The 26,286-nt window shown below is 36.9% G+C and overlaps 1 protein-coding gene, 1 long non-coding RNA gene and 20 other non-coding genes across 22 annotated transcripts; 11 read left to right on the top strand and 11 right to left on the bottom strand.

Moving 5' to 3' along the window:
- Positions 1–33: 33 nt before the first annotated feature.
- Positions 34–104, bottom strand: Trnag-gcc (transfer RNA glycine (anticodon GCC)). The gene has a single exon. It is a non-coding gene; the product is annotated as a tRNA-Gly (tRNA).
- A 107-nt stretch (positions 105–211) lies between these two features.
- Positions 212–284, top strand: Trnav-cac (transfer RNA valine (anticodon CAC)). The gene has a single exon. It is a non-coding gene; the product is annotated as a tRNA-Val (tRNA).
- A 386-nt stretch (positions 285–670) lies between these two features.
- Positions 671–741, bottom strand: Trnag-gcc (transfer RNA glycine (anticodon GCC)). Its single transcript has one exon. It is a non-coding gene; the product is annotated as a tRNA-Gly (tRNA).
- A 171-nt stretch (positions 742–912) lies between these two features.
- On the top strand, positions 913–987 carry Trnav-uac (transfer RNA valine (anticodon UAC)). Its single transcript has one exon. It is a non-coding gene; the product is annotated as a tRNA-Val (tRNA).
- A 167-nt stretch (positions 988–1,154) lies between these two features.
- Trnag-gcc (transfer RNA glycine (anticodon GCC)) lies at positions 1,155–1,225 on the bottom strand. The gene has a single exon. It is a non-coding gene; the product is annotated as a tRNA-Gly (tRNA).
- A 107-nt stretch (positions 1,226–1,332) lies between these two features.
- On the top strand, positions 1,333–1,405 carry Trnav-cac (transfer RNA valine (anticodon CAC)). The gene has a single exon. It is a non-coding gene; the product is annotated as a tRNA-Val (tRNA).
- A 382-nt stretch (positions 1,406–1,787) lies between these two features.
- On the bottom strand, positions 1,788–1,858 carry Trnag-gcc (transfer RNA glycine (anticodon GCC)). Its single transcript has one exon. It is a non-coding gene; the product is annotated as a tRNA-Gly (tRNA).
- Positions 1,859–1,976: 118 nt separating this feature from the next.
- Trnav-uac (transfer RNA valine (anticodon UAC)) lies at positions 1,977–2,049 on the top strand. Its single transcript has one exon. It is a non-coding gene; the product is annotated as a tRNA-Val (tRNA).
- A 6,581-nt stretch (positions 2,050–8,630) lies between these two features.
- Positions 8,631–16,505, top strand: LOC128556471 (uncharacterized). Its single transcript, XM_053541735.1, has 3 exons — positions 8,631–13,000; positions 14,488–14,661; positions 15,324–16,505. The coding sequence occupies exons 1-3, from the start codon at positions 8,823–8,825 to the stop codon at positions 15,499–15,501; spliced, it is 4,530 nt and encodes a 1,509-aa protein (XP_053397710.1). The 5' UTR covers positions 8,631–8,822; the 3' UTR covers positions 15,502–16,505.
- Positions 16,506–16,647: 142 nt separating this feature from the next.
- LOC128556472 (uncharacterized) lies at positions 16,648–20,523 on the bottom strand. Its single transcript, XR_008370697.1, has 2 exons — positions 20,415–20,523; positions 16,648–18,479 (listed from the first exon to the last, which is right to left on the bottom strand). It is a non-coding gene; the product is annotated as an uncharacterized LOC128556472 (long non-coding RNA).
- Positions 20,524–22,628: 2,105 nt separating this feature from the next.
- On the bottom strand, positions 22,629–22,699 carry Trnag-gcc (transfer RNA glycine (anticodon GCC)). The gene has a single exon. It is a non-coding gene; the product is annotated as a tRNA-Gly (tRNA).
- A 120-nt stretch (positions 22,700–22,819) lies between these two features.
- On the top strand, positions 22,820–22,892 carry Trnav-uac (transfer RNA valine (anticodon UAC)). The gene has a single exon. It is a non-coding gene; the product is annotated as a tRNA-Val (tRNA).
- A 392-nt stretch (positions 22,893–23,284) lies between these two features.
- Positions 23,285–23,355, bottom strand: Trnag-gcc (transfer RNA glycine (anticodon GCC)). The gene has a single exon. It is a non-coding gene; the product is annotated as a tRNA-Gly (tRNA).
- Positions 23,356–23,462: 107 nt separating this feature from the next.
- On the top strand, positions 23,463–23,535 carry Trnav-cac (transfer RNA valine (anticodon CAC)). The gene has a single exon. It is a non-coding gene; the product is annotated as a tRNA-Val (tRNA).
- Positions 23,536–23,923: 388 nt separating this feature from the next.
- Positions 23,924–23,994, bottom strand: Trnag-gcc (transfer RNA glycine (anticodon GCC)). The gene has a single exon. It is a non-coding gene; the product is annotated as a tRNA-Gly (tRNA).
- Positions 23,995–24,114: 120 nt separating this feature from the next.
- On the top strand, positions 24,115–24,187 carry Trnav-uac (transfer RNA valine (anticodon UAC)). Its single transcript has one exon. It is a non-coding gene; the product is annotated as a tRNA-Val (tRNA).
- A 168-nt stretch (positions 24,188–24,355) lies between these two features.
- On the bottom strand, positions 24,356–24,426 carry Trnag-gcc (transfer RNA glycine (anticodon GCC)). The gene has a single exon. It is a non-coding gene; the product is annotated as a tRNA-Gly (tRNA).
- Positions 24,427–24,533: 107 nt separating this feature from the next.
- Trnav-cac (transfer RNA valine (anticodon CAC)) lies at positions 24,534–24,606 on the top strand. Its single transcript has one exon. It is a non-coding gene; the product is annotated as a tRNA-Val (tRNA).
- A 382-nt stretch (positions 24,607–24,988) lies between these two features.
- Positions 24,989–25,059, bottom strand: Trnag-gcc (transfer RNA glycine (anticodon GCC)). Its single transcript has one exon. It is a non-coding gene; the product is annotated as a tRNA-Gly (tRNA).
- A 120-nt stretch (positions 25,060–25,179) lies between these two features.
- Positions 25,180–25,252, top strand: Trnav-uac (transfer RNA valine (anticodon UAC)). The gene has a single exon. It is a non-coding gene; the product is annotated as a tRNA-Val (tRNA).
- A 412-nt stretch (positions 25,253–25,664) lies between these two features.
- Positions 25,665–25,735, bottom strand: Trnag-gcc (transfer RNA glycine (anticodon GCC)). Its single transcript has one exon. It is a non-coding gene; the product is annotated as a tRNA-Gly (tRNA).
- A 107-nt stretch (positions 25,736–25,842) lies between these two features.
- On the top strand, positions 25,843–25,914 carry Trnav-uac (transfer RNA valine (anticodon UAC)). The gene has a single exon. It is a non-coding gene; the product is annotated as a tRNA-Val (tRNA).
- Positions 25,915–26,286: the final 372 nt, after the last annotated feature.

Here is a 26,286-nt window from a genome sequence, read left to right as displayed (position 1 = left end):
ATTTCCTAATAAAAAACTAAGAAACGAAAAATTTGCATCGGCCGGGAATCGAACCCGGGCCGCCCGCGTGGCAGGCGAGCATTCTACCACTGAACCACCGATGCGCGTGTTTTAACTATGACCTTTAATTTCTACCAGTTTTCGCAAAATTTCAACACATTGCCTTTTTATGATCAAAATAATTCTACTTAAGATGAAGCAACAAGTGAATGGTTCCGTAGTGTAGTGGTTATCACGTCTGCTTCACACGCAGAAGGTCCTGGGTTCGAGCCCCAGCGGAACCATTTTTAACAGCGCTTCAAAGGAACCATATGGTTATGGCCGGGTTATTATAAGAATAGGGTACCTAACCCAAGTGCCAGTTATTTGATTGCTAGCAATTTGCATGTGTGTAATATAATAGTGTTTTAGTTTGTGCACTTAATATCGGAATAAGTTTATTTCTTACCTTTTATAAATGTCACAAATATGAATGTTATTAGAACTATTCTGTAATGACTTGAGTTAGGATGACGACCATTTTAAAACTTTAAATTCGATACTTCTTTTCTAAACAATTCGTTCAGATGTATCGGATGTTCATATAACTTACTTTGCTCTGAAATAATTAAATGATGTCTGACATTGGTTCATAATTATAATTCCTAATAAAAATCAAAGAGGAAAAATTTGCATCGGCCGGGAATCCAAACCGGGCCGCCCGCGTGGCAGGCGAGCATTCTACCACTGAACCACCGATGCACATAACTGCTGTGTGTGCTTAAATTTGTACCAGTTTTCGTAAAGTTTGAACACATTGCGCTTGACGTATATCACCTAGTAATAATAATAACTCAGCTTTATATCGAATTAAAAGTAAATGGTTCCGTAGTGTAGTGGTTATCACGTCTGCTTTACACGCAGAAGGTCCTGGGTTCGGCGTAGTGTAGTGGTTATCACGTCTGCTTTACACGCAGAAGGTCCTGGGTTCGAGCCCCAGCGGAACCATTGCACACTGTTTTATTATTTTTTAACCACACTGCAAAATACCGCTGTAACTTTCGTGCACACATGTTTCGGTGGCTCGTGTAATTTCCAATGATCCGAAGAACTGACGATCATGTCTAACATCGGTTTATATAATTTCCTAATAAAAAACTAAGAAACGAAAAATTTGCATCGGCCGGGAATCGAACCCGGGCCGCCCGCGTGGCAGGCGAGCATTCTACCACTGAACCACCGATGCGCGTGTTTTAACTATGACCTTTAATTTCTACCAGTTTTCGCAAAATTTCAACACAGTGCCTTTTTATGATCAAAATAATTCTACTGAAGATGAAGCAACAAGTGAATGGTTCCGTAGTGTAGTGGTTATCACGTCTGCTTCACACGCAGAAGGTCCTGGGTTCGAGCCCCAGCGGAACCATTTTTAACAGCGCTTCAAAGGAACCATATGGTTATGGCCGGGTTATTATAAGAATAGGGTACCTAACCCAAGTGCCAGTTATTTGATTGCTAGCAATTTGCATGTGTGTAATAGTGTTTTAGTTTGAGCACTTAATATTGGAATCAGTTTATTTCTTACCTTTTATAAATGTCACAAATATGAATGTTATTAGGACTCTTCTGTAATGACTTGAGTTAGGATGACGACCATCTTATAACTTTAAAGTCGATACTTCTTTTCTAAACAATTCGTTCAGATGTATCGGATGTTCATATAACTTATTTTGCTCTGAATTACTTAAATGGTGCCTGACATCGGTTCATAATTATAATTTCCTAATAAAAATCAAAGAGGAAAAATTTGCATCGGCCAGGAATCGAACCCGGGCCGCCCGCGTGGCAGGCGAGCATTCTACCACTGAACCACCGATGCACATAACTGCTGTGTGCTTAAATTTGTACCAGTTTTCGTAAAGTTTGAACACATTGCGCTTGACGTATATCATCTAGTAATAATAATATCTCAGCTTTATATCGACCTTAAAGTAAATGGTTCCGTAGTGTAGTGGTTATCACGTCTGCTTTACACGCAGAAGGTCCTGGGTTCGAGCCCCAGCGGAACCATTACACACTGTTTTATTATTTTTTAACCACACTGCAAAGGAATCATATGGTATTCGCCGGGAAATTAAAGGAATATGGAAATTAACGCAACTGCCTGTTATACGATTGTTAGCAATTTCTTACTTGTTTGTATGTAATAATGATACAGTTTGAGCACTTAATAAAGGAATAAGTTGATTTCTTACCTAACGTAAATGTTACACACATAACTTTTATGACGTCTACTTTATAAGCATTTGTGTTTGGATGTCGACAGTAAATTGCCTGTACTTTATTCCCTGAAGAAATACCGCTGTAACTTTCTTGCACACATGTTTCGGTGGCTCGTGTAATTTCCATTACTCACGCAAAAGCTGTGAGTAAATCAATTATTCTCTAATCTCAATTACCTTCAACAAGACAAAAAAAAAAAAAAAGAAACAATAAAAGTAGGAATAAGGTATATAATTGGCAGCATATAAGTGTACAATTGTTCGCGAAGTAAATTCATATTTCAACAATCGATTTAATGTTCTTCGTAAGTTCCAAGTGATCTAGCATCCGGGTAAATTTGAACTGAAACGAGACTAAAAGTAACTTTAATCATGTTGTTAAGATAAATGTTTCAAGTTTGCGTAAAACACAGGCGTGAATAATTAATAATCTATTATTTATCTGGTGTTTAAGATTTTATAAGAAAAGACATCACCAGAACCAAACAGATACAACCAAAATTGTAGCTTTACAACTAACAATCGGAGTGATTTACTTAGAATATTTAAACAAACACACATTATAAATATTCAAAACTTAACATAACCTGCGTAGAATAGTAAACATAAACCAAAAACAACATTTATTTTATAATGAAATTAACTAATATTTTAGACAAGTGATTTTCATGACAGTTGGTTTCGTTGAAGCAAGCTATAACTAAAATCAAGCACAACATCCCATCATGGGAGGGAGGGCGGGTACAGACTGTTTGCTGCCAATCATAAACCTCGAGTGGTTGAGAACAATATCAGTTCACACTTATATACGCCGAAATATTTCACGAATTCACGTGACAAAGAGCGCCCAAATATACTAGCATAAACTTCAGACCAAACTAGTACTGGATAAACTACCAAGAAAAGAAATTTTCGAAAGAGAATAATTTTATTTACTCACGCAAAGCTGTGAGTAAATCAATTATTCTCTAATCTCAATTACCTTCAACAAGACAAAAAAAGAAACAATAAAAGTAGGAATAAGGTATATAATTGGCAGCATATCGAGATAACAAAGAGAGAAAATGCTAACAGTCTTCTGTATCAAAATTATTGACGCAGTAAACCGAAAACAAAGAAATACTTACTAACGATACTTAATTACCGTGGTGACCTTGTACATTAATATCCCACTTCTATGAAGGACAATCAGATCACCAAAGCCCCAAACGTCTCAAACCCAAATTTTAGCAGGAATACATTGCTTGCAGAAAACATCATGCAGCATTCCCCTGCTTGCAAGGCACATAACGCAGCATTCCGCTGCTTGCAGAGCACATAACGCAGCATTCCGCTGCTTGGAGATTACTTAATGCAGCATTCCGCTGCTTGCAGAGCACATAACGCAGCATTCCGCTGCTTGCAGATTACTTAATGCAGCATTCCGCTGCTTGCAAATACATAACGCAGCATTCCGCTGCTTGCAGAGCACATAACGCAGCATTCCGCTGCTTGCAGATTACTTAATGCAGCATTCCGCTGCTTGCAGAGCACATAAAGCAACATTACGCAGCATTCCGCTGCTTACAAAAAACATAATGCAGCATTCCACTGCTTGCAGATAACCTAACGCAGCCTTCCATTGCAAGAAAACATATAACGCAGCATTCTGCTGCATGCAAATAACCTAACGCAGCATTAATAACACATACCACAGCATTCCGCTGCTTGCAGATAACATAACGCAGCATTCCACTGCAGGAAGAGCACAAAAATCAGCATACCACTTCTTAAAATTCCACTACAAGAAGAGCACCTAACTCAGCATTCCGCTGCTTGCAAATAACCTAACGCAGCATTCAACTGCAGGAGGAGCACATAAAGCAGCATTCCACTGCTTGCAAAAAATCTAATGCAGCATTCCGCTGCAAGAAGAACACATTACGCAGCATTCCACTGCTTAAAAATAACACAAAGCAGCATTCCGCTGCTTGAAAATAACATAACACAGCATTCCACTGCAAGAAGAACACCTAACGCAGCATTCCACTGCTTGAAAATAACATAAAGCAGCATTCCGCTGCTTGAAAATAACCTAACACAGCATTCCACTGCAAGAAGAACACATAGCGCAGCATTCCACTACTTGAAAATAACCTAACGCAGTATTCCACTGCAAAAAGAGCACATAAATCAGCATTCCACTTCTTAAAATAACCTAACGCAGCATTCCTGCAAGAAGAACACATAACGCAGCATTCCACTGCTTGGAAATAACCTAACAGAGTATTCCACTGCAAGAAGAACACATAACGCAGCATTCCACTGCTTGAAAATAATCTAACGCAGGATTCCACTGCTTGAAAATAACCTAACGCAGCATTCCACTGCAAGAAGAACACATAACGCAGCATTCCACTGCTTGAAAATAGCCTAACGGAGTATTCCAATGCAAGAAAAACACATAACACAGCATACCGTTGCTTGCAGATAAACAAACAGCATTCCACTGCAAAACAGCACATAAGCAGTAATCCGCTGCTTGCAGATAACATAACGCAGCATTCCACTGCAAGAACAGCACATAAGCAGCATTCCACTGCAAGAGAACACATAACGCAGCAATCCCCTGCCTGAAGATAACCTAACGCAGTATTCCACTGCAAGAAAAGCACAAAACGCAGCATTCTGCTGCTTGCACATAACCTAACGCGGCATTCCGCTGCAAACAGCATTCCGCATCTGAAAATAACCTTAGGCAGCATACCACTGTAAGAAGAGCACATAACGCAGCATTCCACTGTAAGAAGAGCACATAACACAGCCTTCCACGGCTTGCAGATAACCTAATGCAGCATTTCCGCTTCTTGAAAATAACCTAACGTAGCATACCACTGTAAGAAGAGCACACAACACAGCATTCAGCTGTTTGTAATACATACATTGCAGCATTCCGCTACCAGCAACTGTAAGTTAAACAATATAGACAATTCTTTTACATGTAAAACACTAAGTACAGTATTCCGATGTAAATAAAACCCAGTGTGACATTACCATATTTATTTAACCTCAAGTTATTAGTCTCAAGCACCTTTTAAGAGTGTAACATATAGAAAAATAAAATGCACGCAATATATTCAACCTGGTAAATAAGTATGTTTAAAAGTCTTAATTATGAGAAACAAAAAGGACATCTGTCTTTCACATAGCCATCTCTTGATGACACATTTCACCTGCCATGCCTCTGACACAACCTCTCACAATTACTTCTGTTAGCAACCATAGTAACAGCCCCGACCCGAAAAGAATGAAGTCCAAAACATCTAACTGAAGTTTTTGTTTTAACCAAGATGAACAGAAGAATAAGAAAGCGGCTGTCTGAATCACTTCGCAAACACTACGTTTATTAAGCTTTTTCTTGAAAATGTCTGAACGTAAAATATATTCTGAAGACATGATATAAGTGGTTTTCGTGTATATTTTTCTAAGTTAGCGGCAAGGCAGGAGGAATGTCCGGTATACGTTTCCGTCCCAGTGTCTGACTTTCAATAACTATATCTAACGATGAAATTCTGAAATCTTGAAACCTTAGTGATTAACTGATTCTTAAAATACGGGCAAATGAAAAAAAAAAAAAAAAAAAAAAAAAAATATATATATATATATATATATATATATATATATATATATATATATATATACAACATAATCTTAAATCAGATAGGGATCGAATGCTCTCAGAAGGGAAATGTTCAATAAACTGTGTCATAATATTAGAATTCTTTACCACCGGTCTGGCAGTTATTCTTTTACAGTCATATAAACAGTTTCAAACAATCATTGTTACAAGGATTTTGTACATTTGACAGAACGTATGATCAATTAATAGAGTAGAAAACCATGTTTAACTTTGACTTACTGCAACAGCTATCACTTATAGACACCAAGTACAATGCCACAGTGAATGGCGAACCAGGTAACGTCACTTTCTCGCACCAGTCACGGAACTTCTTAAATTCAAGAGATGTAAACGGTTCTTTGCCTCCAACAAACAAACAGTTACAGTGAAATCATATCTGCTCATCTTTTAACAGTTTCTCATCTTCTGTGTGTATTAAACAAATCTGCAAACAAATGTCAGTATTTCAATTAGATATACACTGTCACAGACACAGACAAGTGAAACTAAATTGTCGGTAAAAAGCTATACATAGCTTATGTTAACTTGTTAAAATATCTCCGACAATAAATAAATTTTGATTTGATTTGATTTGATTTGTCACTCTTTTTAACGATGTTTATGTAATATAACTGTAAAAACTGCATGCCATTAGTGGTACACCTGTACAAAATGGATTAATCTATTATCAACAGCGGGTAAATTTTTGCATGTAATGTAAGAATCACACATAGATCTACTGTCTCTTTAAATCAAATTTATAATTTGTAGCAGACCTTTATAACACGTTTAATATAAATGTTCAATAACGTCTCTATATACACACCAATAGTATTTCAACCATTGTTTACACAAGGATACATAAATTTTAATTGGTATTACATCTGCTAAAATGAAATCATCTAAATTCCCACGGTACTTAACAAGGGGGAGATCTCAAACTGGACTTTAACTGTCAAACTGTCAAAAATCCTTGCCACAATGTTTTAAACTTTACTGTACCGAATATAGAATTCTTGTAATACCCATGTGTCTGAGGTTCTAAATCATGAATTGTGTAGAGGCAACTTTTTATTGTACTCACTAGTAAAACGGTCCATACAATTCACTAACATTATAAAAATAAACTACAAAATCTTTAACAGCAGAAAAATAAAATCACTAAATTTTCTAGATCAGACCTGTTATTCTTTAAAATCAAATGACGGCGGCTTTTTTGATAAAAAAGTAACATATCCGTAGTAGGCCCTAAATTACATAAAGGATATCTGTATCGGCATTAATTCCAAAATGTGAAATACTATTTTCTATCTGTATTCCACTGAGTTTTCTGCTACGGAAACACAAAGATTTGCAGAAATTCGCTTGGCATTTAACGTCTGCATAATATGAATAAAAACAATACTTATCATCTTCTCAATGATGGTGACTTTCGTGAGTGGCTTTGCTACTGTGGATTCTAGCTTGTCGGGCGAATCGTCCCACGTTACCACACGTATAGCAGACGATATATCTAGTTCCGGTTTGTAATCCCGCCATTGGAGCTCTGACTGCACCTGTGCACCGAAAGCTTCGAAAAGACTAAGAGAACATTCCAGTTAGCATTTTAAACTTATATGAACACAACAAACCCTATATTAAAAGACTAAATACTTATTTTAGTCCAATATCAGGAGTATATGATAAATCCGCAGTAACATAGGCTTATTTGTTTACGATTAATAACAAAATGCTTGATCTCTGCTCTAAACTATAAACCTGTGTAATAAATGTTCTCATGAATTTAACGTGCAGATTAACGGACTTGTGTTTATATAACATCGATGGTAAAGCATACATTGTGGTAATCAGGGGCGATTTCAGCATTATCACACTGGCCATAGCTTTATCAGATCAAGTGGTTCCAACGTTGTTTGAGCGGTGAATTTTACGCCGATCAGATGGAGAAATATGGCCGATACAACAAATTTCCGGTCTTGTAAGTATGATTTAAAGGAATTTCTACCCGTTAAATAACGAATCAAATGAAAACGATGGGTGCACCTGGAGCGCAAATGTGTCCATTTTTTAGCACATGTGTCCATTTAGCTGAGATTTGTGCCGTTTATTCAAACACTTCTGTACAGTCCGGCGGGGGAAGGAGATTTTTGACAGTTTTTGACAATATCGCATCAAATATAGTGTTTATCGGGAACATGTAACTGTTCAAACACTTTTTACGTAAAGGGCTACCTCTTAAAACAAAGCGTGTGCATTTTCATAGAATTATTCGCGTTTGTTTCCGAAAAATCGGTCCAAAACCTAATGCAACGCAGTTTCGAGTGGGTCGCTACGCAACGCAATCAAGTGGATACCGTTCTGTGTCTTCCTTGCGAAGTCTTATCCATCTTAAAAAAAGCCATTGGAGCCTCACAATGAATAAATTCAGACAGTTTTGTATCATTATAATCATCCCGCCATTTCTAATATATTGTACTTTTCCATTTTTATGCTCGCTTAACATTTAACATATTTATGCGAACATTGTCAAAAACAACAACACGAAAACATAAAGCAAAGGTGAACATCGAGCAATATCATTAAGTAAATAGAAGTAAAAGTTCGAAAAATACATGAACCAATTTATGGATATAACTACTCCACGAATGGTTCTGAACAGCATACCAAACGCGGGTTGACTCTTTAATTCCATATAGTTACAGTTGATTACTTTTTAGTCCCTTAAAAGCAATGCATTGCGATTTCATTACTGATTTGTTGTGCATTTAAGCAAGCTGTTCATACAAAATAAATAAAATTTGTTCCATATCAAAGGTAAGGATCAGTCGTTTGTACATCTTTTCATTCATATTCCTGATGTTGCGCTCATCTATTTTCAGAGATAAATCACAGAAAACATTAAAATGGCCAGAAAAAAGACAAGATTTTATTTGTCCACCATCAAACAGAAAAGACGTAACAAAGCTATATGGTCGCCATTCAAAACTGAAAATAGAAATGAAGTTCAGACGCCAATGAAAGAAAATAAACGGACTAGTAATACCAATAGAGATTTGTCACCAAGCAAACGATTAAGAACGTTTTCTCCATGTCCTCAAAGTGAATCAAAAACCCCAGAAAAAACGAAAAGATTGCTAACTCCAACTTCAAGCACCAAAAAATCAAGAAAAAAACCTGTTCAAAATAAGGTATTAGAAGAAAGAGTTTTATTTGATGAAATGTCTGAAGAATTAACAGAAGAAGAGAAAGATTTTTTAGACATTGCAAGCGACAAGGCTGTCCTGAGACAACTTTCTGAAGCAAAAATATTACATTATTTAACAATATTTCTAACTCTTATCAAACTGAATAAGTACCCGTTGGCAAACATCGCTTTTCTTCTTTGGTTAGAGACAGTTAAATGGTATAACTGTAATAGTCTCCAAGAAATGAGATTTTTCAAAATCACAAAGGATTTTTGGCGCGCAGGTTATCGCCTTTTCCGGGGAAAATTTTTATGCTTTATGAGCGGACCGCGAGCCATAGGATCTTTTTTGTCAACTCCATCTAGCAACAGAAAACTAGATCCAGAGAAAACCGAGATCAATTTTGCAATTCCTTCTAGAAATACCTTTGTAGACGCACAAAACTCAGACATTCCATCTACACTCAGCCCTGGGATAATTCATCGCGCTGTTAAAGCAATAAGTGATAGTCCTCAAAGTAAAGTGAACATGATGTGCTTAGATGCAAAAAAGGTCACAGCTGGACTTGATGATACCTATGGGGACGTTGATATGTTTGGACATGAAGCACGTCCGAATTTGAACGAACTTAGAGACAGATTACAGAAAGAAAAAACACTAATAGACGACATTAAAATTGAAATAAATGAGTTTGTAGAAACCTGCGAAGAGCCCGGTTTTGACGAAAGTGACAAAGCTTGTAAAAAGATGGAAATCCTGGATATGATTCGTGCATTACTTCTTGTGTTAACACTGAAATTGAAAGAAGCCAGAACGTTAAAAAGAAAACAAGAATATGGACTAGAAAAACTTAAAGAAAGAGCTGGACCTGAATGGAAAACCTCTAAATACATATTTGCAATAAGCAGTATACAGGCCTTTTTATACAGAGTTAAACATTTCATTTCAAGAGCACTTTTGAATATTGACAATCTGTGTGAAAAGGCTAGTGCATTAGCTGATTCAAAATCGTACATTGCTAAAACTATTGAACCGTCAAAACAGAAAAATCTCTTTATGTTAAAACCTGTGCAAATGCAACTGAAACCGATTCCAACAATCTTCATTAAGCAAGGAAGCAATGAATGGAAGGAAATTCGGAAATTAGCTCCAGTAACAGGAAGTACATTGCACAACGCCTTAGGACTGAGAACTTTGTCTATTCAAAAGCAACATTTTGATACCCATATTCTCTCTAAAGAAGGACCAGAGCTACCAGAAGCTGTGCAGGTTCGACTAAAACACGGTACAGAAAATGAACCTAATGCTGTAGCTACATTGGTAGGGAAATTTTTACCAGTTTTCCATCCAGATTTGTCATTCATTGAGGTGGGTTGCTGTTTACTGTCAGGGAATGTAGACTTTGGGAAACCATTGATAGCAGTTTCTCCGGACGGTAGTTTGTGCCGAGGTGATAATAATAACGAGCGTGTTGCAGCAATTGAAATAAAATGTCCATACCCCAAAACTGACGGTGAAACACTTTTCTACACGATTCCTCAGTATTACATCTGTCAGTGTTTGGCTGAGATGAAAGCTTTGGATGTAATGTCTCTGATTTTCATTTGCTACACCAAAGAGAGTAGTACATTCTTTGAGGTAGACTTTGACGAAGACCTTTGGTTAGCAATACAAGATCAAGCAGAGCTTTTATATGGAAAGGAACAACCTGAAAGACCGTCAAGAAAATCCCCTGTTACGTCAGAATTAAAGAAAAAACTACTTCAGTTTTCTGAGACAAACGTGCGACTTCTATCAGAAATACCGTCAGCCAGTATGTCGAGTTCCAACATAGATCCAGTTCTATCACATAATCAATCACCATATATTGATCATGGAAATGAAAGCCCGTCTACACCCTCAGTAACAGGTAAAGATAACCTTAGAGAACTACTGACAACTTTGAATGAGTCTAATGATTGTGTCAAAATCGGGTACCAACTTTCTAGAAGGAAAGCAAACGAGGTTATGGTCTGGGTATTGTCAAACAAAGATAGGCATTGGTCAGCTGAAATTCCTAACTCAATGATAGTTGCTTTTGGATTGAAAGATTATAAACTGAGCAATGAACAACTAAGAGCAGCCACTGAGGACGTTTTAAATGAATGTAAAAAGGCAGGACTAGAAATTCCGCTCCTTGCTTTCGACGGTCAGTGGTATCAGATAATGGTGCGTGATGGAGAATCTCAACCTCTAACAAAACTTCAGTTACAAAAGGACGTATGGAATGAAGTAACAAAAATGAAGAAAAAAGACATAGTAGATAAATTAATTCATGTGAACAAACCAAATATGCAAGCGGATTTAAAGCCGAAAGAGGGAATTATGATAGAAAGGAGGAAAAATGAAATAGTTGTCACATCAAATGATATCGCATTTACAAAGATTACAACAAACAGAAATATTAAATACTGGACAAGATCTACAAACAAGAGCAACGACGAAATCGACGATACCTTTGAGGAATGTCAAACCATAGAAGACAATATGAACTGGATCCCAGATAACGTTATTGATGCCGTAGAAAAAAACGGAGATGCGGAACTGATGACAGCCCTGAATAATATTTCAAGAGACATCAACAATATCTTAACAGCTGAAAAGTTAAACTCTTCGGACGCTGACATTGAAGAAACACAAGGAGACCCAGAAGTCAATTTAAGAACAAAAACGTTTACAGAAAGACAGGAACAAGTGGATCTCCATCTTAAAGATCTCAGTGAAGACAATTATAAAGAAATTTTAACGAAACTCCAAAACTGCAAACGTCACGAAAAATGGAAAAAAATGTTGCCTGCTACGTTGAAGGAGCTTATGGTAACGGCAACAAAGATGGTTATATTTACGAAAGAAGAACTGTGTGTGATAGGAAATACACTGAAGACAATATTCAGCTCTGTTGAAACCGAATTTAAAGGAAACTGGACAAAGGAGAAATTAATCAATACACTTTGTGGTATGCTTGGTAATGGCTCAACTGTTTCCCTGAACAAAAAAGTTAAAAAAGTACCGACACTAAAGAAAATGGCTGAAAAAGTTCTTAGAGGGAAAACAGTCCCGAAGCAGATACTGAATATTGCCTATGCGCAATACGTATACCCATCGAGACTAGCAAAATGGCAGGCAAAAATGCCCCTTGATCCGCAATGTCAAGTGAAGATTGACAACAACTACATCCCCATTGAATGGTATTCATACCCAGAAATTAATAAAGCCACTGGTGCGCTTCTGTGTAAAACGCTCGACTCGCACCATCTCCTCACTAATCTCAGAATACGGACAAGCACAACAGGCCTTCAAGGCATATCTCCAGAAGCATGGAAAAAAGTAGCTTCATCGTTTCAAACGAAACTAACTCCTGCCATGGTTGATGACCTTACGGATAAACAAAGCAATTCTTTTGCACAAACCCATTTTTCGAGGGAAGTTGAAGATATTATGGTTGAAAATGGAGATCTGAATGAGGCAGAATTGTGTCATTTGATTCGCCGGTGGTATGAAGCGGAAGATCAGCCAGCTTTATCAGCTAGCGAACGGGTCATAAGATGGTTAGAACTTCGAGACTATTTGTTAAAGGATGTGGATTTCTCAGTGTTTCCTCCTGCTTCGTTGCAGTTAAAAGGCTTCTCTACCATAGGTTTCGAGGGGTTTCTTGTTGGCATTGACACCAAGATACAATTATTAGATATATGTGGTCCTTACTGCGTGAGAACTGTTAGCAGCTTACCAGCAGAAACTGCCGTTGGTGGTATACAGGATATGAACTTTAACAAGTCTATGTCTGTAAAAGCCAAGGATGTGCCAAGAATAATATCTGCTCTAACAGAAGTTATGACATACAAATGTAATCCTAACAGGTACTTATCAAATTGCTACACTTTTTTGTGATTAATGCTATTACAGTGTGATTGGTCACAGTTTCCATATATGCACGCCTCTTTCATTTCTCTGCCACAAAAGACTATGCTATGCTTTTTTACGTAATATCCATTACATAAAGATCGTTAATCTGTGTACCAGAGCAATAAACAATATAAATTTCGCAAGTTTTAAAAAGGTTAGCAACGGATTTTTACAAGGGCAATAATAAACACTGATAGAGATTCTTACCGGTCAATATTGTAAGATTTATTACATACTCATAACTCCGTTAACTTTCATTGGAACATAAAACGTCAATAATTAATAATAATTAATAATAATAATAATAATAACTCGTTCTTTCGCGGATAATATTGCGCTCCTAAAGTCGCGCAATATTACCGCTGCAGAACTCGTGCATATATCCACATACAAAGTTGATAACCTTTTTATTACATATCCACCATCAAATGATATCATTTATATGACGTCAACATGTTTTCGCAACGTGCGCGTGGACGTCATGGACGTCACGCGATTCTTTCCATTACAACGTTAATAAAACATTCCACGTCCGATATGAAAGCGTTGCATGTCATGATATGGAAAAATATTGCACGATCGCGGTCCATTGAAACCCAATGGAAAACAATTTTAGGTATGTAATAATTTTACATATTGACGTTCATATTTCATATCGGGTTGTGAAATCAGTCTCATGTATCTCGTTGCGTTTAAAACTTCTTAAACGGCGATATATTCAATTTCACTAAGATTTGATAACAAATCCTTTATCAGATATAAAATAATTTTAAGTGTAGATGCGCATGTAATAAAAACATTATTAGATTTGTATTGAGAAATATGCACTCGTTCTTTCGCGGAATAATATTGCGCACTTAAGGTAAGGTGCGCAATATCTCCGCTGCAGAATTCGTGCATATTTCTCAATACAAATCTAATAACATATAATTGTTACATGACGCCCGATAAAAAGCTCCGTCTAATAATGTTTTCTATATGACCGACCTAGATACATAAAAGACATGCTTTGATAGAGAGAGAAAAAAAAGTAAAATCAGTAGAAATTGAATGATTTGTCGCCCGAATTCATCACGGTTCAGTGTTCAGGTACGCATGAACTAATCCACAAGAGCGTTGGTTTTCCATGTTATGAAACAAATGACACGTACACACCAAGTTGATGGTTTTTGGCAACCTAAGAAAAATAACTTTACCCTGTGTAAGCGCATTGTGTATTACAACTTTACACACGGTAGCCATATCCCTAAGCGCATTGGGTATTTTTACTTTTCTAAGGTTTACAATTTCCGTTATCAGCATCGCTAACGTTGGTTCTCTATAAATTATATTAATCAAGATATCAAACAACCTAAAACCATTTGTTAATCGTTATATCAATTAACAGTTGAATTCACTTACACAAAGATTATATATTTCAACGTGTCTCTAAAATTTCCAGGGGGTTCCATATGAGAACGTCTCGCTCTTCGGTATATCCAGTGGTTGAAGGTCACATCTTAACAGACAATAACGATCTCAGTGATCCAGAGGTAGAAATATCCGAGACAGAAAAAGGAGAAGATACTTTGATGACTGATTACAACGGTACTAAGTCTTTAACGATTGTACCTGTGTAAGTACCTAAGTCATATCTTAATCTGCTTTTAGTATATTTTAATAAGTTTCCATTAACTATACTGAAAAATTAAATAGGTTGTAATTATATTATACCGACAAAATTATTATATCAATGCTGAACTAACATTCCACAAGCTTATATATCTTGCTGTTGAAATAAAACCCTGTCAAATCCAGGTGTCCTCTAGGTTCGAACCACTGATCTCAAACCAAATCTGTGCCCTATGCGTTAGCGTCATTCACCGAATAACCACAGGGGGATATACAACACAACTTCACCGTTCGTATTATAAAAAATACATATTATTTTTATTAGCTCGACCATTCGAAGAATGAATAGGTCGACTACTGGACCCACCCATGTGTCTGCGTCGACGTCCCGATTAGGTTACGTTTTTGTATTTAAGCTGGTATCTTAGTAAACCACTTATGGTAATGGATTGAAGCTTCACACACTTATTCCCATTGAAGATTTATTTATATTGCGCAGGTTCCACAACTCTGTTTCTTTTTAGAAATTATGCCCCTTTTTGGACATTTATTATTTTCAGTTGACAAGGCTGGTTAATAGTTGAGCGTCGCTGTCCTCAGTCAGTTCTTGTTAGTGCAGGCGCTTGCTTAACAATACGGTTAATCTTTTATGCGTCTGCTTTACAGGAACCATGCGTTTGATCAACCAGAAAGACGACGGACAAAGGCAAGACGCAAACTTGGCGGGCTTACATCTGACCTGGATGCTCCTCCAAAAGGAACTTTGCCAATGAGAAGAGAATTTCATAAATGTGATGAATCAAAAGTCTTGCCAAACAAGAGATCACAGCTATCAGACTCTTAAACATATAATCTACATAAGTGATGTTCATTTCGACTTTTTGCGGGGGAGGGGGGATGGGTGTAGTTGTAAGCTATTTGTAAAATTATGCAAGTCTGCATGAAGGTAATTCTGCACGTTAAAAAGTTGATTAAATCCCGATTCCTAAACCCTAAAAGTTTAGAATATACCTAACTCGGTTTGAAAGTCACGTGTTTGATGTTTTTGCTCAATTATTCTGGCCGAAGTTCATTTTCACTAAATAACACATTATGCAGGTTCATTAGGGATACGTCAGTACCCTCGCCTTATCGAACTCGCGCGGTAAGTAATCCATCGGAATTTTGCAGAAGTTAAACACTAAAGCATCCTAAGTCCTAAAGCAGTGATGCCGAAATTATAACCGAACACATGAGATAATATTTGCACGATGAATGATTTTACCTCGACTATACGAAGTATAAGAAGGGCTATCCTACTCGACGCGGCGTCGGCGTCTTTTTGCGTCCCCACTTTGGTTATTTTTTTTAAACTTTCTCTATGTTTCTTCTTACCTCTGTAATTACTAGTATAAATAGATTTGATTCAAACTTATAATAGTTTCTCCCCATCATCATCCACATCATATATAGTGTTTTGATAACTTTATCTTTACCTCTCTTATTACTTAATATTTTTGACACAGACTCAAGTTATTGTGCAGTATCATATTGAATATCTTCATCCACCATTGGAGTCATGAAACACGCCAGTGACAGCTCTCGTTTCCTCAGATATGCCCGTTTTCACTATCCACCTTCGAAATAGTTGAGCACGCTGTCTCCTGAGACAGCTCTTGTTTTCTTTCGTATGAAATGACGAGGTTTCGGATAAATTTCGTTACGTCAATACCATCGTGCAGAGCTACCTTTGATTATCAAACCACATCCTTTAACTGTTGAAATTATTGTTGTCTTTGCGCTATAAATGGTACACAAAATGTATATACAAAGACAATATGGTTAAGCTGAACTTATTTTATTAGAATTATAACAATCTGAAAAATAACAAGACAGAAATGTTATTGTCCAAACGGTTCACTTTGTAACATTATTTCATGTGAGAATAGCACCTTTTTAACAAATTGTCATTTGTTTTTGTATGTATGATTTAAGAATAAATCAGATTCCATTAAGAAAACCTTTTATTGTTTCAAAAGAGAAATGCCTTATTCTTTGCAGTGTTTTGATGGCATAATTCTGAAAGTATATCACAACATGGAGTGTTTCTTTAAAGTAGATGATGCACTACAATGAGTAAAATGTCAACCGATTTTGACTGTGTTTACTCTGAAAATGTCAACCGATTTTGACTGTGTTTTCTCTGAGAAACGAACATCTGATACATATACAAGTTTACAAAGAGAGAAATCTTATTTGAAATTAATAAGAAATATGCACGATACATGTTATTAACATATGTACCAGCGAGATGATACAAATGATTATACAAAAATGAAAGAAAAAATCTGCAAACACTTAACATTTCTATGTAAAGTGCAACTTGATTGGTAATTGTAATATAACACACGAGTCGAATTTCTTTCAAACTGGTCGGAAAAATACCTAAAAAACGGGCGTATAAAGGATTAAGTACTCAGACTCGAGTATACATTTACAAAAAATGTAATGAGATAAACATAAAAACATGCGATATAAGTCACAAAGAAGATTTTGGAAGAGCTACCTGCTCCTACTTCTACTGATTAACGGATACATGTACATACAAAACATGGTATGTTAAAACGTAAGAATTAAATGTAAAACATTTAAACACACTTGCAGCTTGATTGATTTAGCCGACAGATGAATCACTTGTGCCGGTAATACCAAATGATTGTCCCTGGATATTCTACCAGTACTTACTTGTTCCCTCAATTCACTGCACGACAACTTTTCAACATGACACAGAGGTGGGGAATAATGACCTTATCGGTACTGTGTGTTTGCTAATATATAATAATAGCACTTGCCAACTCTTGCACTCTCTTTCAAAAATTGTGTCTGTACGGTCAATTAAATAGGTTGAAATTTTTAAGAAATGACATGCCGGTCACATTGTTTTTATAAGAAATACAAGAGAGATGTTATATAGAAATATGATCGTATAAGTCACTAAGTGTAAAAAAAGACATTAAAAGCTAAGGCCTGTATTTCGTTATTAGCATTTAAAAAGCACCAGGTACTTGCATTTATTCGTACTATACCCACACTATTGATGTATGACACTTTAAATTACCGTAACTTGTTATGCAAAGATAGTTTTTTTTAAATCATGTACACCATAGCTTCGTAAAATTGGTCAAAGAATTGGTAGTTAGTTTTAAACGATATTCAAAAATAAAACAAAGATTGGAAACGTATCTAGTCACTGGCTCATGAACAATTTTTCTTATGGTAATGAAGAGACGCTCTGTGGTTGTATTTATTTCCACATTTTTTGCACTCATAGAGTTCAAGTTGTCTGTGCACACACCGCATGTGTTCATTTAAATATCTTTTCTGTTTAAATTTTTTGCCACAAACATCACATTCACAACACATGTTTTGACTGCATGACTTGATGTGTTCGTCTAGATGTATAAAGTGCTTGGCACATCTATCGCACTTCTTCTTCTCCTCATGAACTAGAGAATGTTTCCTCAGAGCTGACGACGTGAGGTAGGATTTGTCACATTTACTACACTTGTACCTTTTTGCAGGATCGTGAATTATTGAATGTTGATAAAGAGTGGATTTTCTCGTGAAGCATTTACCACAAGTATGGCATATAAAGGAAGGGTTTGCCGTGTCATGACTCTTTAAATGATTTGTATACACGTCTTTTCTTAAGAACCCTTTGCCACATATGGCACATTCATGAGGTCTGTCCCCATTATGTGAAGCTGTGTGTCTGTTTAGAGTTTTCTGATGCTTATATGACTTCCCGCATTCTGGGCAAACGTAAGAATCCATGACTTCAAACTGAAAGAGAAATAAAAAAAATCTGCATTGTACTTCAACATTTATTTAATCAGTACAATACATGTATTAGTATCCATGTGAAATTTGTTTGAGAAATGAGATGCAGCCTTGAATGTAGCCCGATTGGAAACTAATCTGGAATATAATTTCATAAAGAAATGATTTGAGAATGAATAGGTTGAATAATTACGTCATAATTATTATATGAGCCGCGCCATGAGAAAACCAATTTAGTACGTTTGCGACCAGCATGCATCCGCGCAGTCTGGTCAGGATCCATGCTTTTCGCTAACAGTTTATCTAATTGCAATAGGCTTTGAAAGCGAACAGCATTGATCTTGACTAGACTGCGCGGATCGGAAAAGGACTATGTTGGTTTTCGCATGGCGCGGCCCATATATATATATTTGCATGACCTGTCATGACATTGTCACTTATATATATCAACAACACAGGCGTAGGATAAAAATTTCAAACAGGAGGCCTCGGGCCTGCAAAAAACCCCGGTGGTCATGGAGGCCGGAAGCGATTCCAAGCCTCTGTCAGCTTTGGGGTTTAGCAACCACTGAGGGCTTCTGTTGCATTTCCAGAGCGCAATTGTTTAGTTTGTACAGTGCAAATAAATTGTTATGAAAAGACAAGCACTTTCAGTTATAAGCATTTTCATTTGCGGACGGAAGGACAAACAAACTAAGAGCCGGACGGACGAACGAACGCCTGAAAGTTGAATAAAAGAAATGTTGGTACTCACAGTACTTCGCGAGTGTTATTAAGCACTAACATTAAAACACCAATATTAGGTTAGGTATTACACAGGTTTGATAGTATGCATTCAAAACGTGCGTACACAGAATGCGGGAGATCTATTGCCGGCCTTTATTTATTCGGTAAAGTTTTGTTTTATTAATCAAACGTGTAATATTTATTAGTATTGCCTTCAGTGAAGCATTTACCGTACATATAAAACAAGAATCATTGCAGATATTCCCTTGTTTAGTCAATATTTCACTCAGGTAAATAAAGACAAACAAAAAAGGAAAAATATAAATGTTACATGCGTAAAACTGTACAATACATAGATCGTTTTTGCAGACGTCTGCACGGTAAACGTTTGACTTTTCTCTGATAGCTCAACTCATTAAGGATTAATCGAACAATATGTATGATGTTCCAGATAACGCCGTACTCAATGCCTGCTGAACGGAAAACTCGATTTAGGAAGGAAAAGAAAACAACTATTAGTACATTTTAATGAAATTAAGTGGCATATATGGCATAAATGATGTTAATGAACATCATGGACCACTTTTTATATGAAAAATACGTCGCGACAAGTAAGACACGGAACGGTTTAACATGCTTTATGTTTTCGTGTTGATGTTTTTGACAATGTCCGCAAAAATATGTTAAATGTTAAGCGAGCATAAAAATGGAAAAGTACAATATATTAGAAATGGCGGGATGATTATAATGATACAAAACTGTCTGAATTTATTCATTGTGAGGCTCTAATGGCTTTTTTTAAGATGGATAAGACTTCGCAAGGAAGACACAGAACGGTATCCACTTGATTGCGTTGCGTAGCGACCCACTCGAAACTGCGTTGCATTAGGTTTTGGACCGATTTTTCGGAAACAAACGCGAATAATTCTATGAAAATGCACACGCTTTGTTTTAAGAGGTAGCCCTTTACGTAAAAAGTGTTTGAACAGTTACATGTTCCCGATAAACACTATATTTGATGCGATATTGTCAAAAACTGTCAAAAATCTCCTTCCCCCGCCGGACTGTACAGAAGTGTTTGAATAAACGGCACAAATCTCAGCTAAATGGACACATGTGCTAAAAAATGGACACATTTGCGCTCCAGGTGCACCCATCGTTTTCATTTGATTCGTTATTTAACGGGTAGAAATTCCTTTAAATCATACTTACAAGACCGGAAATTTGTTGTATCGGCCATATTTCTCCATCTGATCGGCGTAAAATTCACCGCTCAAACAACGTTGGAACCACTTGATCTGATAAAGCTATGGCCAGTGTGATTATGAAAATAAATTCAAAGGACTTACAGCAATGTCCACAGGTCCAAAACTACTGACAGACGACTCAGTCACGACTGTGTCTGATTCTTTCAAAACTTCTCGAGCCTACCCTAACTCTTTCTGCAGCTCTTTGGATCTTTCTGTCGTCATCTAAATCGCCAGCAACCTTCCTCTTTCCTGTCGTATACTGCAGCTCACTCTGTGAATCTTCTCTAAAATCCCACTTCTCATGTTTCTATTCATAGAATTATTCATCGAAGAAGTCATTCAGGTCCCATAACGAATCCTTGTTTGTATTTTCTGAATCGTTCATACTGAATTACAGACTGTTTGCTGCCAATCATAAACCTCGAGTGGTGAGAACAATATCAGTTCACACTTATATACGCCGAAATATTTCACGAAATTCACGTGACAAAGAGCGCCCAAATATACTAGCATAAACTTCAGACCAAACTAGTACTGGGATAAACTACCAAGAAAAGTAATTTCGAAACGCGAATAATTTTATATGTTCCGAAGAACTGACGATCATGTCTAACATCGGTTTTTAAATTTCCAATAAAAATAAGCAAAAATTAAAATCCCTCCCCCGGGGCCCCGGTGGGGCACATTTCCCAAAAATGACCCCTGCGCTGGTTTCACCCTTTTTTTTTTTTACCCGTTTTGGGGAAAATTCAAACAATTGCCTTTTTTTGATCAAAATATTCACTTAAAAAGCAAAAAATAAAATGGTCCGTAGTGATGGTTAAAAAATCGCTTACAGAAGCCCCGGTTTTCAGCCCCCGGAAATCATTTTTAAAACCTCAAGGAACCTATTTTTGGCCTTTATTTGGGGTACCTAAAATGCCGTTTTTTTGCTAGCATTTCATTGTGAATATTAAATTTTTTTTTTTAAGTTAAATATCGAAAATTTATTTCAAACCTTTTTAAAATTTGTTCCATATGAATTTAAGACTTTTTTTAATATTTGATTTGGTAGACCATTTTAATTTTAAAGGGATATTTCTTTTCCCTAAAAACGCAATTATCCCGGATTTTCAAAAAATTAGTTTTGCCTAATTATTAAAATGATGCCTACATCGGTTTATTATAATTTCCTTAAAAAAAACAAAGAAAAAAAAATTGCATCGGCCGGGAATGCCCGGGCCCCGCCCCGGGGCGGGGCGAGCATTCTACCACTAAACCCCCGATGACATAAATCTTTGTCAAATTTGTACCAGTTTTCGTGTTTAACTTCGCTTGACGTATATCACCAGAATAATAATAACTCACTTTATATCGACTTTTAATTAATGGTTCCTAGTGTAGGGGGTTATCAGTTGTTTTAACCGCAAAGGGTCCGGGGTTCGACCCCCGCAAACCCATTCCACTTTTTTTTATTTTTTTAACCACCTCAAAATCCCGTTGAAATTTCTTGCACTTTTCGGTGGCTCTTTAATTTCCAATGTTCCAAGACTGACATCTTTTACTCGGTTTATATAATTTCCTAAAAAAAAACTAAGAAACGAAAATTGTCGGCCGGAAATCGCCCCCGGGGCCCCCCCGCGGGGCGGGCAGATTCTACCACTGAACCCCGTACCGTGTTTTAACTGTGACCTTTAATTTCTCCATTTTCCAAAATTTCAACCAGTGCTTTTTATGATCAAAAAAATTTCATTTAAAGATGAAAAAACAATAAAGGGGATCCGTATTAGTGGTTATCACTCGCTTCACACCAAAGGTCTGGGTTCGAGCCCCCGGAACCTTTTTTTAACAGCGCTTAAAAGGAACCATAGGTTGGGGGCCGGGTTTTATAAAAATGTACCAAACCCCAAGTCCCATTATTTGTTGCTAGAAATTTGATTTGTAATAGTGTTTTATTTTGAGCACTTAATATTGAACGTTTATTTTTTTATTTTTTTAAAATGTCCAAATATAAATGTTATTAGGACTCTTCTGAAATGACTTGATTTAGGTGCGACCATTTTAAAAATTTAAAGTGGATACTTCTTTTCTAAAAAATTCGTTCAGAGTTCGGATTTATAACTTTTTTGCTCTAATTCTTAAATTGCCTGCACGGTTCAAATTATAATTTCCTTATAAAAATCAAAGAGAAAAAATTTGCATCGGCCGGGTATCGAACCCGGGCCGCCCGCGTGGCAGGCGAGCATTCTACCACTGAACCACCGATGCACATAACTGCTGTGTGTGCTTAAATTTGTACCAGTTTTCGTAAAGTTTGAACACATTGCGCTTGACGTATATCACCTAGTAATAATAATATCTCAGCTTTATATCGACTTAAAAGTAAATGGTTCCGTAGTGTAGTGGTTATCACGTCTGCTTTACACGCAGAAGGTCCTGGGTTCGAGCCCCAGCGGAACCATTACACACTGTTTTATCATTTTTTAACCACACTGCAAAGGAATCATATGGTATTCGCCGGGAAATTAAAGGAATATGTAAATTAACGCAACTGCCTGTTATACGATTGTTAGCAATTTCTTACTTGTTTGTATGTAATAATGATACAGTTTGAGCACTTAATAAAGGAATAAGTTGATTTCTTACCTAACATAAATGTTACACACATAACTTTTATGACGTCTACTTTATAAGCATTTGTGTTTGGATGTCGACAGTAAATTGCCTGTACTTTATTCCCTGAAGAAATACCGCTGTAACTTTCTTGCACACATGTTTCGGTGGCTCGTGTATTTTCCAATGTCTAACATCGGTTTATATAATTTCCTAATAAAAACTAAGAAACGAAAAATTTGCATCGGCCGGGAATCGAACCCGGGCCGCCCGCGTGGCAGGCGAGCATTCTACCACTGAACCACCGATGCGCGTGTCTTAACTATGACCTTTAATTTCTACCAGTTTTCGCAAAATTTCAACACATTGCCTTTTTATGATCAAAATAATTCTACTTAAGATGAAGCAACAAGTGAATGGTTCCGTAGTGTAGTGGTTATCACGTCTGCTTCACACGCAGAAGGTCCTGGGTTCGAGCCCCAGCGGAATCATTTTTAACAGCGCTTCAAAGGAACCATATGGTTATGGCCGGGTTATTATAAGAATAGGGTACCTAACCCAAGTGCCAGTTATTTGATTGCTAGCAATTTGCATGTGTGTAATATAATAGTGTTTTAGTTTGAGCACTTAATATCGGAATAAATTTATTTCTTACCTTTTATAAATGTCACAAATATGAATGTTATTAGGACTCTTCTGTAATGACTTGAGTTAGGATGACGACCATTTTATAACTTTAAAGTGGATACTTCTTTTCTAAACAATTCGTTCAGATGTATCGGATGTTCATATAACTTAGTTTGCTCTGAATTACTTAAATGATGCCTGACATCGGTTCATAATTATAAATTTCCTTATAAAAATCAAAGAGAAAAAATTTGCATCGGCCGGGAATCGAACCCGGGCCGCCCGCGTGGCAGGCGAGCATTCTACCACTGAACCACCGATGCACATAACTGCTGTGTGTGCTTAAATTTGTACCAGTTATCGTAAAGTTTGAACACATTGCGCTTGACGTATATCACCTAGTAATAATAATAACTCAGCTTTATATCGACTTATAAGTAAATGGTTCCGTAGTGTAGTGGTTATCACGTCTGCTTTACACGCAGAAGGTCCTGGGTTCGAGCCCCAGCGGAACCATTGCACACTGTTTTATTATTTTTTAACCACACTGCAAAATACCGCTGTAACTTTCTTGCACACATGTTTCGGTTGGCTCGTGTAAGTTTTCCAATGTTCACGAAGAACTGACGATCATGTCTAACATCGGTTTATATAATTTCCTAATAAAAACTAGAAACGAAAATTTGCATCGGCCGGGAATCGAACCCGGGCCGCCCGCGTGGCAGGCGAGGATTCTACCACTGAACCATCGATACGCGTGTCTTAACTGTGACCTTTAATTTCTACCAGTTTTCGCAAAATTTCAACACAGTGCCTTTTTATGATCAAAATAATTCTACTTAAGATGAAGCAACAAGTGAATGGATCCGTAGTATAGTGGTTATCACGTCTGCTTCACACGCAGAAGGTCCGGGGTTCGAGCCCCAGCGGAACCATTTTTAACAGCGCTTCAAAGGAACCATATGGTTATGGCCGGGTTATTATAAGAATAGTGTACCTAACCCAAGTGCCAGTTATTTGATTGCTAGCAATTTGCATGTGTGTAATAGTGTTTTAGTTTGAGCACTTAATATTGGAATCAGTTTATTTCTTACCTTTTATAAATGTCACAAATATGAATGTTATTAGGACTCTTCTGTAATGACTTGAGTTAGGATGACGACCATTTTATAACTTTAAAGTCGATACTTCTTTTCTAAACAATTCGTTCAGATGTATCGGATGTTCATATAACTTATTTTGCTCTGAATTACTTAAATGATGCCTGACATCGGTTCATAATTATAATTTCCTAATAAAAATCAAAGAGGAAAAATTTGCATCGGCCGGGAATCGAACCCGGGCCGCCCGCGTGGCAGGCGAGCATTCTACCACTGAACCACCGATGCACATAACTGCTGTGTGTGCTTAAATTTGTACCAGTTTTCGTAAAGTTTGAACACATTGCGCTTGACGTATATCACCTAGTAATAATAATATCTCAGCTTTATATCGACTTAAAAGTAAATGGTTCCGTAGTGTAGTGGTTATCACGTCTGCTTTACACGCAGAAGGTCCTGGGTTCGAGCCCCAGCGGAACCATTACACACTGTTTTATCATTTTTTAACCACACTGCAAAGGAATCATATGGTATTCGCCGGGAAATTAAAGGAATATGTAAATTAACGCAACTGCCTGTTATACGATTGTTAGCAATTTCTTACTTGTTTGTATGTAATAATGATACAGTTTGAGCACTTAATAAAGGAATAAGTTGATTTCTTACCTAACATAAATGTTACACACATAACTTTTATGACGTCTACTTTATAAGCATTGTGTTGGATGTCGACAGTAAATTGCCTGTACTTTATTCCTGAAGAAAAACCGCTGTAACTTTTTTGCACACATGTTTCGGTGGCTCGTGTAATTTCCAATGTTCCGAAGAACTGACGATCATGTCTAACATCGGTTTATATAATTTCCTAATAAAAAACTAAGAAACGAAAAATTTGCATCGGCCGGGAATCGAACCCGGGCCGCCCGCGTGGCAGGCGAGCATTCTACCACTGAACCACCGATGCGCGTGTCTTAACTATGACCTTTAATTTCTACCAGTTTTCGCAAAATTTCAACACATTGCCTTTTTATGATCAAAATAATTCTACTGAAGATGAAGCAACAAGTGAATGGTTCCGTAGTGTAGTGGTTATCACGTCTGCTTCACACGCAGAAGGTCCTGGGTTCGAGCCCAGCGGAACCATTTTTAACAGCGCTTCAAAGGAACATATTGGTTATGGCCGGGTTATTTAAGAATAGGGTACCTAACCCAAGTGCCAGTTATTTGATTGTTAGCAATTTGCATGTGTGTATATAATAGGTGTTTAGTTTGAGCACTTAATATCGGAATAAATTTATTTCTTACCTTTTATAAATGTCACAAATATGAATGTTTTAGGACTCTTCTGTAATGACTTGAGTTAGGATGACGACCATTTTATAACTTTAAAGTCGATACTTCTTTTCTAAACAATTCGTTCAGATGTATCGGATGTTCATAAACTTACTTTGCTCTGAATTACTTAAATGATGTCTGACATCGGTTCATAATTATAATTTCCTAATAAAAATCAAA

This window comes from Mercenaria mercenaria, chromosome 4 (assembly GCF_021730395.1).
Source record: "Mercenaria mercenaria strain notata chromosome 4, MADL_Memer_1, whole genome shotgun sequence".
Classification (NCBI taxonomy): Eukaryota; Metazoa; Mollusca; class Bivalvia; order Venerida; family Veneridae; genus Mercenaria; species Mercenaria mercenaria.
This window is presented reverse-complemented; position numbering and strand designations above follow the sequence as displayed.

What these genes read in the sequence shown, in the direction of transcription:
- LOC128556471 (XM_053541735.1), top strand. Translation starts at nt 8,823, where the DNA reads ATGGCCAGAAAAAAGACAAGATTTTATTTGTCCACCATCAAACAGAAA. An exon ending in TACAAATGTAATCCTAACAG is followed by an intron (nt 13,001 to 14,487) that starts GTACTTATCAAA and finishes TAAAATTTCCAG; the next exon opens with GGGGTTCCATATGAGAACGT. An exon ending in TCTTTAACGATTGTACCTGT is followed by an intron (nt 14,662 to 15,323) that starts GTAAGTACCTAA and finishes TCTGCTTTACAG; the next exon opens with GAACCATGCGTTTGATCAAC.